Source organism: Ipomoea nil, unplaced genomic scaffold (assembly GCF_001879475.1).
Source record: "Ipomoea nil cultivar Tokyo-kokei standard unplaced genomic scaffold, Asagao_1.1 scaffold2845, whole genome shotgun sequence".
NCBI lineage: Eukaryota > Viridiplantae > Streptophyta > Magnoliopsida > Solanales > Convolvulaceae > Ipomoea > Ipomoea nil.
The window spans coordinates 9,507,497-9,521,938 of record NW_017619273.1 but is presented as its reverse complement, the minus strand read 5'-3'; the positions used below and the strand labels follow the sequence as shown (position 1 = coordinate 9,521,938).

Genomic DNA, 14,442 nt, shown 5'->3' with positions numbered 1-14,442 from the left:
TGAGGGGCTCCAAGGAGGTGTCCGAGCCCTCCTGCTTGGCCCCGACGTCTCTCGAGGGGTGCCTACATTTACCCGACTCCCCCGAACCCCAAGAGCTCAAATATTGACATATGTTCTTATTAACCCATGGTTGCGGTCGTGCGTGCCGTCCCCGACCTTGGCATTTACCTAACGGAAGAACATGTTATGGGTTACTTGCCCCTTGACAAGGTCGAAGCCAAGCCGGTAGGGAGAACCTACATGGTCTCCCGTGACATACTCTACAAGAAGTCTTCCAATGACACCTTGCTACATTGCTTGTACCCCAATGAGGCGAGGTCAGTCATAGAAGAGATCCACAAAGGGACCTGCTCGATCCACTGGTGGGTCCCTCCCCTCCAATGATGTTTCAAGAGGTGGCTTAGTCCTGCAGGACTTGGCTCATGCGAGTAGCGCACCCTAAGGGGGCACGAGGTCCGACCTCGCGTACCAACTCCGACGGAAGAGCCTGGTGGCTTAGTCCGGCAGGACTAGGCTCAAGCGGCTAATGTACCCTAAGGGGGCACGAGGTCTGACCTCGTGTACCAACCCCGATGGAAGAGCTCGGTGGCTTAGTCCAGCAGGACTCGGCCCAAGCGGCTTGCGCACCCTAAGGGGGCACGAGGTCCGACCTCGCGTACCAACCCCGACGGGAGAGTCCGATGGCTTAGTCCGGCAGGACTTGGCTCAAGCGGGTAGCGCACCCTAAGGGGGCATGAGGTCCGACCTCACGTACCAACCCCGACAGAAGAGCCCGGTGGCTTAGTCCGGCAAGACTAGGCTCAAGCGGCTAACGTATCCTAAGGGGGCACGAGGTCCGACCTCGCGTACCAACCCCGACGGAGGAGCCCCGTGGCTTAATCCAGTAGGACTAGGCTCAAGTGACTAACATAAGGCATTGTGCTAAAAGTGTTGTGAAACAATGAATCAATAAGGGAGAGTTGATTGTCCATTCAAAACACCAAGTCAATACAATGTGCCCACCTCCCAGAGGAGAGACATAAAATGTGCCCACCTCCGGGAGGGGGAGCATGTTCATCGAAGGCAAAAGGAAGCACCTCCCGGAGGGGAGACATGAAATGTGCCCACCTCCGGGAGGGGAAGCATGTTTATCGAAGCAAGGTACAAAATGACACACCTCCCGGAGGGGAGACATAAAATGTGCCCTCCTCCTGGAGGGGAGACATGAAATGTGCGCACCTCTAGAGGGGAGACACAAAATGTGCCCACCTCCGGGGAGAGAGGCATGTTAAGAAAAGTACAAAGGGGTGGAGCGGAAGATGAAACCCGTATGATAAAGAAAGGAGGACGCCAATCAAGCTGCTAATCAAGTCTAATCCTTGAGGTTGGGGTCGGCCACGTTGGGGTCGGCCGTGTGGGGCTCGGACCCATGGAGTGCGACTCGTGTTTACTCTCCTTCATTAACAAATATTCGGCTCAATTCGCCTCGGCACAACGAACCTCGACCCAAGACGCCTCGGCCACAATGGGCTCAGCTATGGTGAGCTCGGTCATGTTGCGCATGGAGTTCGGGTCAGGACATTTACTCTCTTTCGTTGTCGACTTCTCCAACGAAGAGAGTGGGGGACTCATGATGGATATATTACGAGCGAAGCATACCGACTCAGGGGACCAGAGCAAGAAGTTGGAGCAGCCCAAGACGTCTCACCTCGGCCTTAGACGTCTCACCTCAGCCTAAGGCGTCTCACCTCGGTCTCAGACGTCTCACCTCGCCCTAAGACGTCTCACCTCAGCCTAAGACGTCTCACTTCGGCCCAAGACGTCTCACATCGGTCCAAGGCGCCCAGGTCCATAGCGAGCTCGGCCTAGGACGCCTCGGCACAAGGCACCTCAGCCTAGGACGCCTCGGCTACAATGGGCTCGGTCGTGGTGAGCCCATGTCGCGCATAGAGGTCGGGTCGGGACATTTACTCTCTTTCGTTGTCGACTTCTCCAACGAAGAGAGTGGGGGACTCATGATGGATATATTATGATTAGAGCAAACCGACCCGGGAAAGCGGAGCAAGAAAGTATGGAATAGACCCGGGGCCTAGTGGTTGGGCCCCGTGCTCGGCCCAAGGTGCCTCGGTCATGGTGAGCTCGGTCACATGAGCTCGGCCCTATGAGCTCGGCCATATGAGCTCGGCCATGGTGAGCTCGGCCATGTCGAGCTCGGCCCTATGAGCTCGGCCATGGTGAGCTCGGCCACGGTGAGCTTGGCCATGGTGAGCTCGCCCACGGTGAGGTCGGCCACGGTGAGCTCGGCCATGGTGTGCTCGGTCATGTCGAGCTCAGCACACCCGCGGACCCGGTCTACACCCGGGCGCGGTCAACTCGGAGATCCAACTACCCCCCGATTTAGGGGGAGGCGGTTGGGGGGTTTAGCCCCCCTCCTTGTCCTAAAGAGGGACCTCATCATTATCTTACACAACATATTCCTAAACTATTATTTTATAGCATTATTGTCCTAATCAAGTCTTGTAATAGCTTATTAGCGATATTCAATACAATCTACGGTCCCTGCGACCTTACGATATCCTTGCGTTACATTATTTATTTCATATATATTCTTATCCGGATTTAATAATTCGGACCACCCCGGATGAACTAAATCCATCAGTTCTCTAACTATATATAATATCGTACCCTTGTTCCAACAAATTAAAGCCCATGATATACTACCATTAACTCCACTCAAGAAGGTTCATTGCAATTCCCAACTCTATAAATGACTGCACATATCCACTCCGCCATAGTATTTATAAGGATCTAGTGTACAAACATTTACGATTTATTTCAGAAAATTTTTCCTTTTCCCGTGTTTAGTTGCATTTTGAAAAATTGTCTTAACATATTTAGTTCATTTTTTAGAAAATGAGTACAATTGTATAATTAAATATTTTAATTATTTTATTTAGAATATAGAAATATGTATAATAATATTAAATATAATATTATTTATTAAAATTATATTTTAAAAAAAACAACATCATCGATTTTCGGCGGAAACCAGAGGTCTGGGTAGAAACCTTAAAAAGACAAAAGAGAATATGAAAAGTAAAAAAAAAAAAGCGTTTTACACGCTTATTGGGCGTAACAGGTGAGCCCAACGCGCACCTGCAAGAAATATATAGAGTAAAGTTCAAGTGTGGCAGGGCTGTTAGGTGCGGCAGTGCGGTCAACTTTCATCCATTGGATTGCAGCAGATCAACGCACTAGATTCTTTCCAATTCGCGCCTATGAGCTCCAATTCCGCGACATTTATGGGCAATTTTGTCCGATCATAGTGTTGTGTATTTTATGTTCGTTATTGGTGCATTATAAAAATACATACAAAAAAAATTAATACCATAATGATCTAAATCATTTCAATAATGCAAAAGCATAATTGAAATATTAAATTTTGTTCTAAATAATCAAAAGAAGATGAATTAAACGGCAAAAAAAATTAACCTAATTTTTTTTAAATGAAAGAAAATCAAATGAATTTTAAAATTTTTGATATATAATCTTTGATGCTCCACTTTGAATGCTATGTATTGTATTTGATCGGGCTAATTATTTGACCAAAATTTATGTGTGTGTGTATATATATATATATATAAACATATTTGTTTAATAATTATGCCAACTCTAATTGGGACAGGATTTGAACTTAAGTTTTTTTTATAGAAATTAATGATTAAGTTAAGAATAATAAATAGTTAACGGAATATTTTGTTACTAAAGTTTATACTAACGAAATTTAGGGTTATTTAAGGAAAAAATATAATATAATTGAGAGTAAATAAAAAAAATCATTAAATAATACTAAAATCAAAATAATATGAACTATTCATTTTATGAAATAATTACACCTATATTTTTTGTTTTGTTTTTTTTTTTTTTTGAATGCCATAACACATAAAGTTATATTTTTTTGTTCTAGTTAAGGGCATAATATTATTGGGTTTTTATTAGATTTGTATTGGTAGATAGATGTTTTTCAAAAAAAAAAAAAAGTATTGGTAGATAGATGTAGATTCTTTATCATTATTTTAAGACGGGAGAAGGGAGCTAGTAGGGTTCTATTCAAAATTTCAAATCTATCAAACGGTCACCTCGTCAGCTCTTCCCATTTTGAATTTCAACACCCCGCCCCATTTCTCATTTCGAAAACCAGCAAAGAAGACACCCACCGAGACCCTCTCTCTCAGTCTCTCCCCATTTTTCCCCCCAACCCTACAGCTTAATTCCAACCAACTCCGTCAACGATGCCGTTGATATCGGAGGCGTCGAGCGCAGTGAAGTCCAGATTCGGATTCCATGACCCCCATCACCACCATAGTTCGTCGGAGCAGCCGCCGCCGCCGCAGGCGATGCCGGCTGTCAAGAGCTCGCCGGATCTACGGATACTGAAATCAACTTGCAAAGATCGGAGTGAGAATTCCGACGGTGACAGTGCGCAAACGGCGGCGTCTAACCAACTGCGGACTTTCGAGTTCCGTGAAGACCCTGCTTTCTGGAAAGACCACAATGTTCAGGTGCTGTATTCCTGCTTCCGAATTGTATTTGCGAGCACTCTCTATGCTTTTTTATCCGATTAATTTTCGCTTTTATTTTTGATATATATATATATATATATATATATATATTTCCACTCGTTTTTGTTTGTATTCTGAAGAATTTGGGTTTGAAGAAATGTTGGTGGTATTTTTCCTTTTCCTAGAAAATCTGCTAGCATTTGCTGATAACTTTAGGGGTATAATAGAAATGAGGGGATTTGAGCTGATTGTAGTCTTATAGAGAGATGCAAACACCAAATATGTAGGGAAGTTCTTAATTCATACTCCCTTCTACAAGAAAAACTGTCATGAGAGAGATAACACAATTTAGGAAACAATATTTATATTTATTTTATTGCCAGGAATTTCATTTAATTGGGCTACCCTCTATAAATGTAGTGTTCTTTGTTAATCCAACTTCAATTCATGAAAAATAATTAAGTTTTTACATATGAAAATTTTATGAGACATCTTATAAATGATAAGCATGGCATTTTGGCTTTCATTTTTACCCAATTTTTATTTTGTTTAACTGGTTTAATCAGGTTATTATTAGAGTACGTCCTTTGAATAGTTCAGAGATATCTTTGTATGGAAATAGTCGATGTCTCAGGCAAGACAGTTCACAGACAATAACTTGGATTGGGCATCCAGAGTCACGCTTTACATTTGACCTCATTGCAGATGAAAATGTTACCCAGGTGTGTTTGTCTTTACCTTTGTTTCTTCTATTCGCATTACTTTACTTATCGTATGCTAAAGGTTTCATGTTTTAAACTGATCAGGAGATGATGTTTAAAGTTTCTGGAGTGCCTATGGTTGAAAATTGTGTAGAAGGTTACAATAGTTGCATGTTTGCTTATGGCCAGGTATGTTACCTTTAAAAAAAACTATTCAGATATTAAAGTTCCTGCATTTTTCCTCTCAAAGTTTAAGTTAAAATGTTCTAATTGCAAATCTGTTGATGATGTTTTCATATTTAATGGGTTATTTGTTATGCACAGACTGGAAGTGGCAAAACACATACAATGCTTGGAGACATTGAAGGAGGCACTCGAAGACATAGTGTAAATTGTGGGATGACACCTCGAGTCTTCGAGTACCTGTTTTCAAGAATTCAAAAGGTATTAGTGCTACGAATGCATATTTATAAAAGAAGGGAAGGGGAGATATGAGATATATGCTCTTTTTATCTGAGTGGGAGCTTATTAATGTAAGAAATATAGTTTTTTTAGACTTGGACCATAGTTCTTAGATTTATAAGCATGAACTAGACAATTGGTCTTCAGCTGTTTAAGTTCCATATACGTTTGGGAGTTAAATTTCAACTTAAAGATTTTTGCATGCAGATTCTCATACAGTTTAGTTTATGTATTATCCTAAGTTTAGATATTGAGAGAAATCTAGTATTTAGTTGGGTGCTTTCAAACTGACACAGGAAAGGGAGGCACGCAGGGAGGAGAAGATACGATTTACTTGCAGGTGTTCTTTTCTTGAAATATACAATGAGCAAATTCTTGATCTCTTGGATCCTTCCTCTGTTAATTTACAGGTAAAAGACATGCATATTTTGGTTCCTCCAGTTTCCTATCTTTTATCAGATTTTGAAGGTCGTTTTCTCGCTAGATCATATTCCTTTTTATACAATGGTGATTTTTTTAAAAATATTTTTCTCTCGTTAAGCATATAAGATAGTTCAAAGTCTGGCATGGAAGATGGATAAATGGGGATGGGGAGGGGGATGGGGTGCGCACACGTCTATGAATAAGGAAATTCTATGTGTGCTCTATCTATAAATGCTATGAGTAATATATATATATATATATATATATATATATATATATATATATATATATATATATATATATATATGAACAACTGTTTAGTTTAGTTTTTATTTATTTATTATTATTACACTAAAGAACTTCCTTCCTTCCTTACTTCCCAGTTCACATGAATATTATCCACTGAATTATATTAATTCCTATAATTTGAATGTGGCATATACTTGTGTTTCTTTAACACTTAATATCTTTCTGAACTCCTAGTTCTGCCACATACAATAGATAAATTTAATTTTATATACTATATGAATACATAAAATATGGTAATTGATACAAAAGGTATATGTGCACTTTAATAAGAAGTCCAGTTTTTTTTTTTTTTTTTCCTCCCACTATTCCTTCATTTCTTAAGTGTTGCTTGAGCTAAAGTGAATACTAGTTGGAAAACATTATTTCTACCCCTAGGAGAAGACCAACAAGTTTCATCTGGTATTCTGCAGATAAGGGAAGATACTAAGAAAGGGATTCATGTGGAGAATCTCACTGAGGTTGAAGTTACAAGTGCTCGAGATGTGATACAGCAACTTGTTCAGGTATGCCGTGACCTATTTTTTTGTATATATTAATTAAAACTGTTTATGTAATTGAATATCTTTCTAAGCTGAAGTTATATTATCTTCGAGCTGAGATAGAACTATGCTAGTTCCTTGGGGAGTACAAAACTTACCATCATTATATCTTAGTAGAAAAAAAGTTATACATACTGAAGACATTAAAGCAAAGATCTTGTCCAACTAGTTCTTCAGTTCTACCAGGGTTTACAATTTTAGTGATTTTGAACACACCGTTCCTATCTATCACTGGCTGTCTCGCTCTATGTCAATTGCATGATTAATGTTGTAGGTTCGGTTTGGACTTAAAGAACAAATCAGCTGTTTACACAATCCTCTTTTACAAGAAGAAAGTGTTGCCTTAATTTTTGAAACCTGAGGGTGTGTTACTGGTTAAACTTGAGAGTATCCTTGCAACTGCATTAAATGACTGGAGGGTAGCAAAAAGAGTATGTCTTTAATGTTTTACTGTTTAAGGCTTATTGCAATGGTATAATACTGAATAGTGATGATGGCTTTTAGACATACTTTCTCTATATTTTGTTCTAGAGCAAGATCACACTTATTTTTTTGAACAGGTCAAACTTATTTTTGTTATGGTTTTTGTAACTTATCCCCAACAGGGTGCTGCCAACAGGAAGGTAGCTGCAACAAATATGAATCGTGCTAGCAGTCGTTCTCACAGTGTTTTTACTTGTGTCATTGAAAGTAAGGTAAGATTTTGTATCTTATCTTCCTTGTTTTCTTTCTTGATTTTTGTGCTTTTGACCATGATAGTAAGATTTAATTTGCAATGTCAATCTCATATGCAGTGGGAGTCCCAAGGTGTAACTCATCATCGGTTTGCACGCCTTAACCTTGTTGATTTGGCAGGTTCTGAAAGGTAAACAGAATAATTACAATGAAACACTGAAAAAGGAGTTTTAAATGAGAGTCACCTGCAAAACTTATGTACTGTGCTCTGCTTATTTATCAGGCAAAAAAGTTCAGGTGCTGAAGGTGAACGACTAAAGGAAGCTACTAACATCAACAAATCTCTCTCAACATTGGGGTTTGTAATTCCTGTATTGATATTTTGTCAGACTTATAAGTGCGTCTGCTTTTTTTTAAATCTAAACTGGTTTTTCAAAATGTAGGCTTGTGATTATGAACCTTGTTAGCATGTCCAATGGGAAGACACTCCATGTTCCTTACCGAGATTCAAAGTTGACATTTTTGTTACAGGTGAAAAATCCTGATTTAAGCTTCCCAAAGAAAGGCTTAAAGTTTCATAAGTTCTACTATAAAATATCTTCATCTAGAGTAATTGTTGGAGTTAATCTTCTTCCTCTCTTTTTCCCCTTAAGAAAATTAAGCTTCTAATGCAAAATTTGTTCAATGAAAGCTAATAGTTTCTTAGAACTGTCATGCTGTAGAGAATGCCCATAATTTTCCTTATTTTCAGGATTCGTTGGGAGGGAATGCAAAAACAATCATAATTGCGAATGTTACTCCTTCCAACAGGTAACTTTTATGTTTATTCGTGCTTGCTGCCCTCTGCCAATCTAGTTTTTTCTTTATATAATTTTTTGAATGAACTCTTGTAATGATTTTGAAATCAAATCATTCATTTTAAATTTTTAATCAAATGAAGAAATGAATATTTATGATTGTACTTTTGCAGCTGCTCACTGGAAACTCTAAGCACATTGAAGTTTGCTCAGCGTGCCAAATTCATAAAGAATCATGTATGTTTTTATCATTATCTTGGCTACTATGCTACTAAAATTAACCATGTCTATCATGCATAAATTGCTAACAGTTACAAGCATTTCTTTCACGTGAACCCCAACTTTTTGCTTCATTTTTCTTCTTGCTTTTATGGTCTACAATAACTTAATTCTCTACAAGAATATTAAGATGTGGTTATGTTGGAATGAAGTTTTGCCACATGAATAAATTGTTATATCGGTTAAACATAATAGCTAGCAGAACCTTTCTTCGTTTTCCCACCTGACCATTTTTTATCTTCCCTGTGCAGGCTGTTGTAAATGAAGATGCTTCTGGAGATGTTATTGCAATGAGGATGCAGATTCAAAATCTGAAGGTATAGTTTGAATTATAGTTTTCTTCCTAATAATTAAGGGCGGTAATCATTTCTAGAAATAGCTTCCTCCCTTAATAATAAGGAAACTATCAAAACAACTAAACAAGTAAAATGATCTGGATTTTTGTTAATTCTGAGTTCTGAAATCTTCTATTCTCATCTCCAGAAAGAAGTTGCTCGTCTTAGGAGTATGGGTAATGGAGGAGGTGATGCTTATGAAACTGATTCAAGGACAATAGCCTTGCCAGGATCACCAACATCTATCAAATGGGAAGGACTTCATGGATTTGCAAGCCCACTTGCATCAGGCAAAAAGATGTCATATGTATGTGCTATTTCTTGCAGTTAAACCAATAATTCTCTTTGTGATTCTTGCTGATAATTTCTTGTAATTTCAGAAAAAGGACTATGAAGTTGCCCTTGTTGGAGCTTTTAGGAGGGAAAAGGATAAAGACATCGCTATGCAGGCATTGGTTGCTGAAAATCAGGCTGCCTTGCAGCTGGTATGGATAAGAGTTTCTTGACTTTGTCATTTGAATTTCACAAGAATTTTGAATGTTTGGAGTATTATATTTTATAGGAAAAAACTGCATGGAATCTCATTTTTATCCCATTTTAAGTTCCATTACATTTTTTGGGTACAATGAAACTTGAAACCTTTTAGATAGTCTCTTAGGCATGTGTCACTGGACTTTCAAGGTCTTTGGCAAAGTTGGGCTCAATTAAACTCATTGTATGTAGTTTATGTTCCAATAGTCTATAAGCATTTTAGATAATATAGCAAAAATTGAAACATAAAATCTCATACCATTAACATTTCTAGAAAGGGAACTGATGTTAGGGTTGTGCTTATATTTGCCCATTAGGCAAAACAAAGAGAAGATGAGATACAAGGGCTGAAGATGAGACTAAGGTTTCGAGAAGGTGCAATCAAAAGGCTGGAATCAGTTGCTTCAGGAAAAATTTCGGCTGAGGTTCACTTGTTAAAAGAGAAAGAGGAGCATTTGAAAGAAATAGAAGTTCTACGGAATCAAGTTGATCGTAACCAAGAAGTGACAAGGTTTGCTATGGAAAACCTGCGATTGAAGGAGGAAATAAGAAGGTATGTATATCATGATATGATTTCCCTTATTTTTCTCTTTCTTCTGTTAGAAGGTTGATAGTTTTATTGCTTTTCCAAATCTACGTTAGTAATATTAATATGGATATGGAATTCAATGCTTTTTTATTCTCAGTTGAAAGTTTCATTCATTTTACTTCCTAATTATTGCATTAAAATGAAATACAGATTGAAATCATTCTATGAAGAAGGTGAACGGGAAAGGATGAATGAGCAAATCATGATACTGGAGAATCAGGTTTGACATTCGTTTTTTCTTAACTTGATCTATTCTATATCTCTTTCTTGTCTGTATTACTTTCTTGTTTTGAAGGCACTTCACTACTAAGATGGAAAACCCTGTTCAAATCACTCTCCCAAAAATGCGTCTTTTATTTCCCTTCATTGTCTCTTTTTTGTCTCAATAAGCTGTTGATAAGCAATGACTTTCTTATGGTCCATTGAATGTCTTTATTTCCATTGTTTTTCTCAATTAACAGTGAACTAAATTTTCCTGTTCCCTTGGGGGTCTCTTTTCTTATTGCAGTTACGAGAAGCTCTAGATTGGAAACTCATGCATGGTTCGGATCCCATTAATACCCAGGTTCGTTCCCAATCCACTTAGGATCTGTATCGATTTGCTGCCTCGTGTCGTAACTCATGCATGCTGAGTGTTGTTAACCTATTTCTTCTTTTTACTCAAACCCATCTATGTTTACAGGAAGAAAGTTCTGATGAGCTTGCAACTGATATTAACAATGACAGCAATTTGCTATTCTCCAATCAGGTGGGAAACAAACTTATCCTCTTTCCCATTCTTTGAAACTTTTTGCAGATATATATAGAATGGGTACTATTTTTTATTTTTATTTTTATTTTTATTTATTTTTTTTTATTTTTATTTTGGATTTATAAAGAGCCATAATAGAATCTCTGCATAAAAGTTTGTTTTAAAAGTCATAATTGTTGGATTTCTATCTCTTTATTGACTAATTACAATGAATATTGTGGTGCCAAATGTCTATTATGATCTGATCCAATCTGCAGGTATATACAACCTAAATTTCTTTTAATGTTATTTTTATTTGACATTTCTGCTGCAGAAACCTGCCACACCTATGCATACTGCAGCCGATGAGGAAAACGAGTTCCTTCGCTTGCAGGTATTCTTGCATTTTCTCTATAGCAATGAGCAAATTAAAGGAAGAAGAAACCAATATATGTTAATCTTTTTATTCTTATCGTTTCAGGCAATTTACAACCAATCAGAACTGGACGCCCTGCGTAAAAAACTTGATCTTTGTGTAGAGGAGAAAGAAAAATTGGAAAGGTAGTTCTCAATTCTTATTTTAATGCACCCCATTGTTGCCAGTGTTCTTTTCTGATCTCTGTTTTATGCATTACTCTTGCAGGCATGTGAATGACTTGGAAAAAGAGATAGAATCAGAGAGATCTTCTAAAGCAGCTATCCTGGAAGAATCTCATAAAGTGCAATCTGATCTTTCTTCTCTAACAAACTGTCAGATGCCAAATATTGGTATCAGTGATCAGATGGAACTTGAAGCCATGGTTGATGCTATTGCAGCTGCAAGCCAAAGAGAAGCCGAAGCTCATGAAACAGCTATATCCTTGTCTAAAGAAAATGAGGAACTAAGAGCGAAGATTAAGGTCTTAATTGAGGATAACCAAAAACTGATTGAACTGTACGAACAAGCGGTTGCAGAGAACAGTGCTAACCTTAGATGCCAGAATTGTCAAGATGACTCCCATAAGTTATCTGAAGATACTGCAGAGAGGGAACTCCGGATGAAAGGGGAAGTTGAGCGCCTAAACCGTCAACTCATGGAAATGCATGAAGAAAATGAAAGATTGATGGGTCTTTACGAGAATGCTATGCAAGATAAGAACAGAGAGGTTAAGTGCCTAAACAGTCAACTTGTGGAAATGCATGATGAGAAGGAACTCCAGATGAGAGGGGAAGTTGAGCGCCTAAACCGTCAACTCATGGAAATGCATGAAGAAAATGAAAGATTGATGGGTCTTTATGAGAATGCTATGCAAGATAAGAACAGAGAGGTTAAGTGCCTAAACAGTCAACTTGAGGAAATGCATGATGAGAAGGAACTCCAGATGAAAGGGGAAGTTGAGTGCCTGAACCGTCAACTCTTGGAAATGCATGAAGAAAATGAAAAATTGATGGGTCTTTATGAGAATGCTATGCAAGAGAAGAATAGAGAGGTGAAGTGCCTAAACAATCAACTTGTGGAAATTCATGATGAGAATGAAAAATTGATGGGTCTTTATGAGAATGCTATGCAAGAGAAGAAAGGAGATGTTGAATGCCTGAACAATCAGCTCATGGAAATGCATGAAGAAAATGATAAACTGATGGGCCTTTATGAGAAAGCTATGCAAGAGAGAGATGATTTCAAAAGACTGATTTCTTCTACTGAGAAGAAAATTGTTGAGGATAAAGGGGAATCTCCAAAATCTGGAAAATCTCCGATTTCTGGCACAGATTGCTCTACTACAGAGATGATTGATTCTTTTGGGCCTGACATGCAACATCAAAGTGAAAATCTTTACCTAGATGAGCACAATAGTGTATCTGCAAATCCAGAACAAGTATTCGAGGAGGCTGGCTTGATTGAAGTAGATGTAGAAGATGAATACAGTCAATATTCATACATGGGTAATACTTCAGATTCAGATGAACCTCCTTTCTGCAAGACAACAGGAGTTACACAGAGTAATCTTTCAGGATCAGTGGCGAGTTTAACAATTGGGGAGAAAGAATCTGGAATCTTAAATGGTGATGAGATGGAGAAAACAGATTGTCCTGATTCAAATCAGGATGCAGGCCTTGTTTCTGACATAGATGAGGAATCATCACATTTGATCACAGTTGATGTATCAGAAGATATGGAGTTGGTACAAAGGAAGCTTTATGAAGCACAAGAAAAGCTTGTAAAATCTGCCAACACGGTGAGCATGTTTGGCTCACTGGAGAGAGCACTTCTTGAGGTTGATGAACTTTCAAGAAAAGTTGAGGGACTAGAAGAGAGTATTCAGGCTAAACAGCGAGGTTTTGAATCCTTTAAAATTTTATCTTCCGAACTGCTGGAAAAGAAAGCTGTGGTGGATAAAAAGCTATCTGCACTGAAATACTCTTTATCAAGCTTCTCTTCCTCAATCGGTTACTTTGAGCTCCGTGAAACTCAAGCAAGGCAGAGGTGGAACACTTCTTTAACTGAACTTGACCCAAAGAAATCAGCATTAGCCCGTCTTCAAGCCTCTAAGGATGAATATATGGTTTTGCAAATGAAAGCTAAACAGTCTGAAAGTGAACTAATAAGCAGCCTAGCACACTTGAAAATGAGACTGGAGGAAGAAAACCAAAGACTTGAAAGTGATAGGGTTCTCTTTGCCATAGACAACATTGCAAAACCAGATGTTGACCCCGCACAAAGGAATTGGCACTTGAGCGGGAAAGCTACTGAACTGCTGAAGTCTGAGGAAGAGAGGACAAAGATCCAAAATCAGATTAAGCAGACTCAAGAGAAACTTGGGTCATTGAAAAAAGAAGTTGAGGATCTGAGCAAGAAAATGGCAAAGCTCGAAGGTCCCTTGCAGGCCATTGAAAAGGAGGTAGAGAAAAGTTCCAAGTCAGCTAAGGAGCTGGAAGTCAAGCTTCAAACCATCACCCGCGAGAAGGAAATGATATTGAAAATGAAGGAAGATGGGAAGAATGAATTTGAAGACATGATTGTCGAGTACCAGCAACACCTGTTTGACGCAGCACTGAAAGAGGAAGAGATGCAGATTTTGAATGAAGAATTACAAATGGAATTGCAGCAAATAGAAGATTTAAAAAGAGAGAAAGCTCTTGCCACAACCAGAAAGAATCAGCTGCAGGAGGCATTATCCTGCCAGTCGTTCTTCGTCTCAGACAAGGTAGGGGAGGATCTCCATGATGTTCAACAGTCAGTCATGGAGCTAAACTTGCTGCTTGGCAACTGCAATAGCAAATGACAGTTAATTTCCTTTATTAACTGTCGGTTAACGATGATGTACTATCTACCATTTTAATTCTTAAATAATGTTCATAATCTTATCTACTATATTCCTCTCCGATGTATTAGTTGAGAGCTTTGTAAAGAAAATGCTGGGGTGCATAGACAAAGTTTCTTGCCTAAGGTGTGCTGCCTCTCCAGTGTCAAGTCGCATTTTGACGCCATTGCACAATCATCTATATAGTTTTATATGTAAGATTTTTTTAAAAGTGTTCTTATTACTCCGT

General features: G+C 38.6%; 1 protein-coding gene across 1 annotated transcript; it reads left to right on the top strand.

Annotated features, from left to right (window-relative positions):
• The first annotated feature begins 4,092 nt into the window (after positions 1-4,092).
• Positions 4,093-14,421, top strand: LOC109160372 (kinesin-like protein KIN-12E). The gene is made up of 22 exons (XM_019308705.1): positions 4,093-4,541; positions 5,108-5,263; positions 5,348-5,431; positions 5,567-5,686; positions 6,001-6,114; positions 6,847-6,939; positions 7,581-7,670; positions 7,770-7,840; positions 7,934-8,008; positions 8,094-8,181; positions 8,402-8,460; positions 8,621-8,684; positions 8,978-9,043; positions 9,210-9,368; positions 9,442-9,546; positions 9,910-10,145; positions 10,332-10,401; positions 10,690-10,746; positions 10,864-10,929; positions 11,246-11,305; positions 11,393-11,472; positions 11,555-14,421. Exons 1-22 carry the CDS (start codon positions 4,272-4,274, stop codon positions 14,172-14,174), a joined length of 4,803 nt encoding a protein of 1,600 aa, XP_019164250.1. The 5' UTR covers positions 4,093-4,271; the 3' UTR covers positions 14,175-14,421.
• Positions 14,422-14,442: the final 21 nt, after the last annotated feature.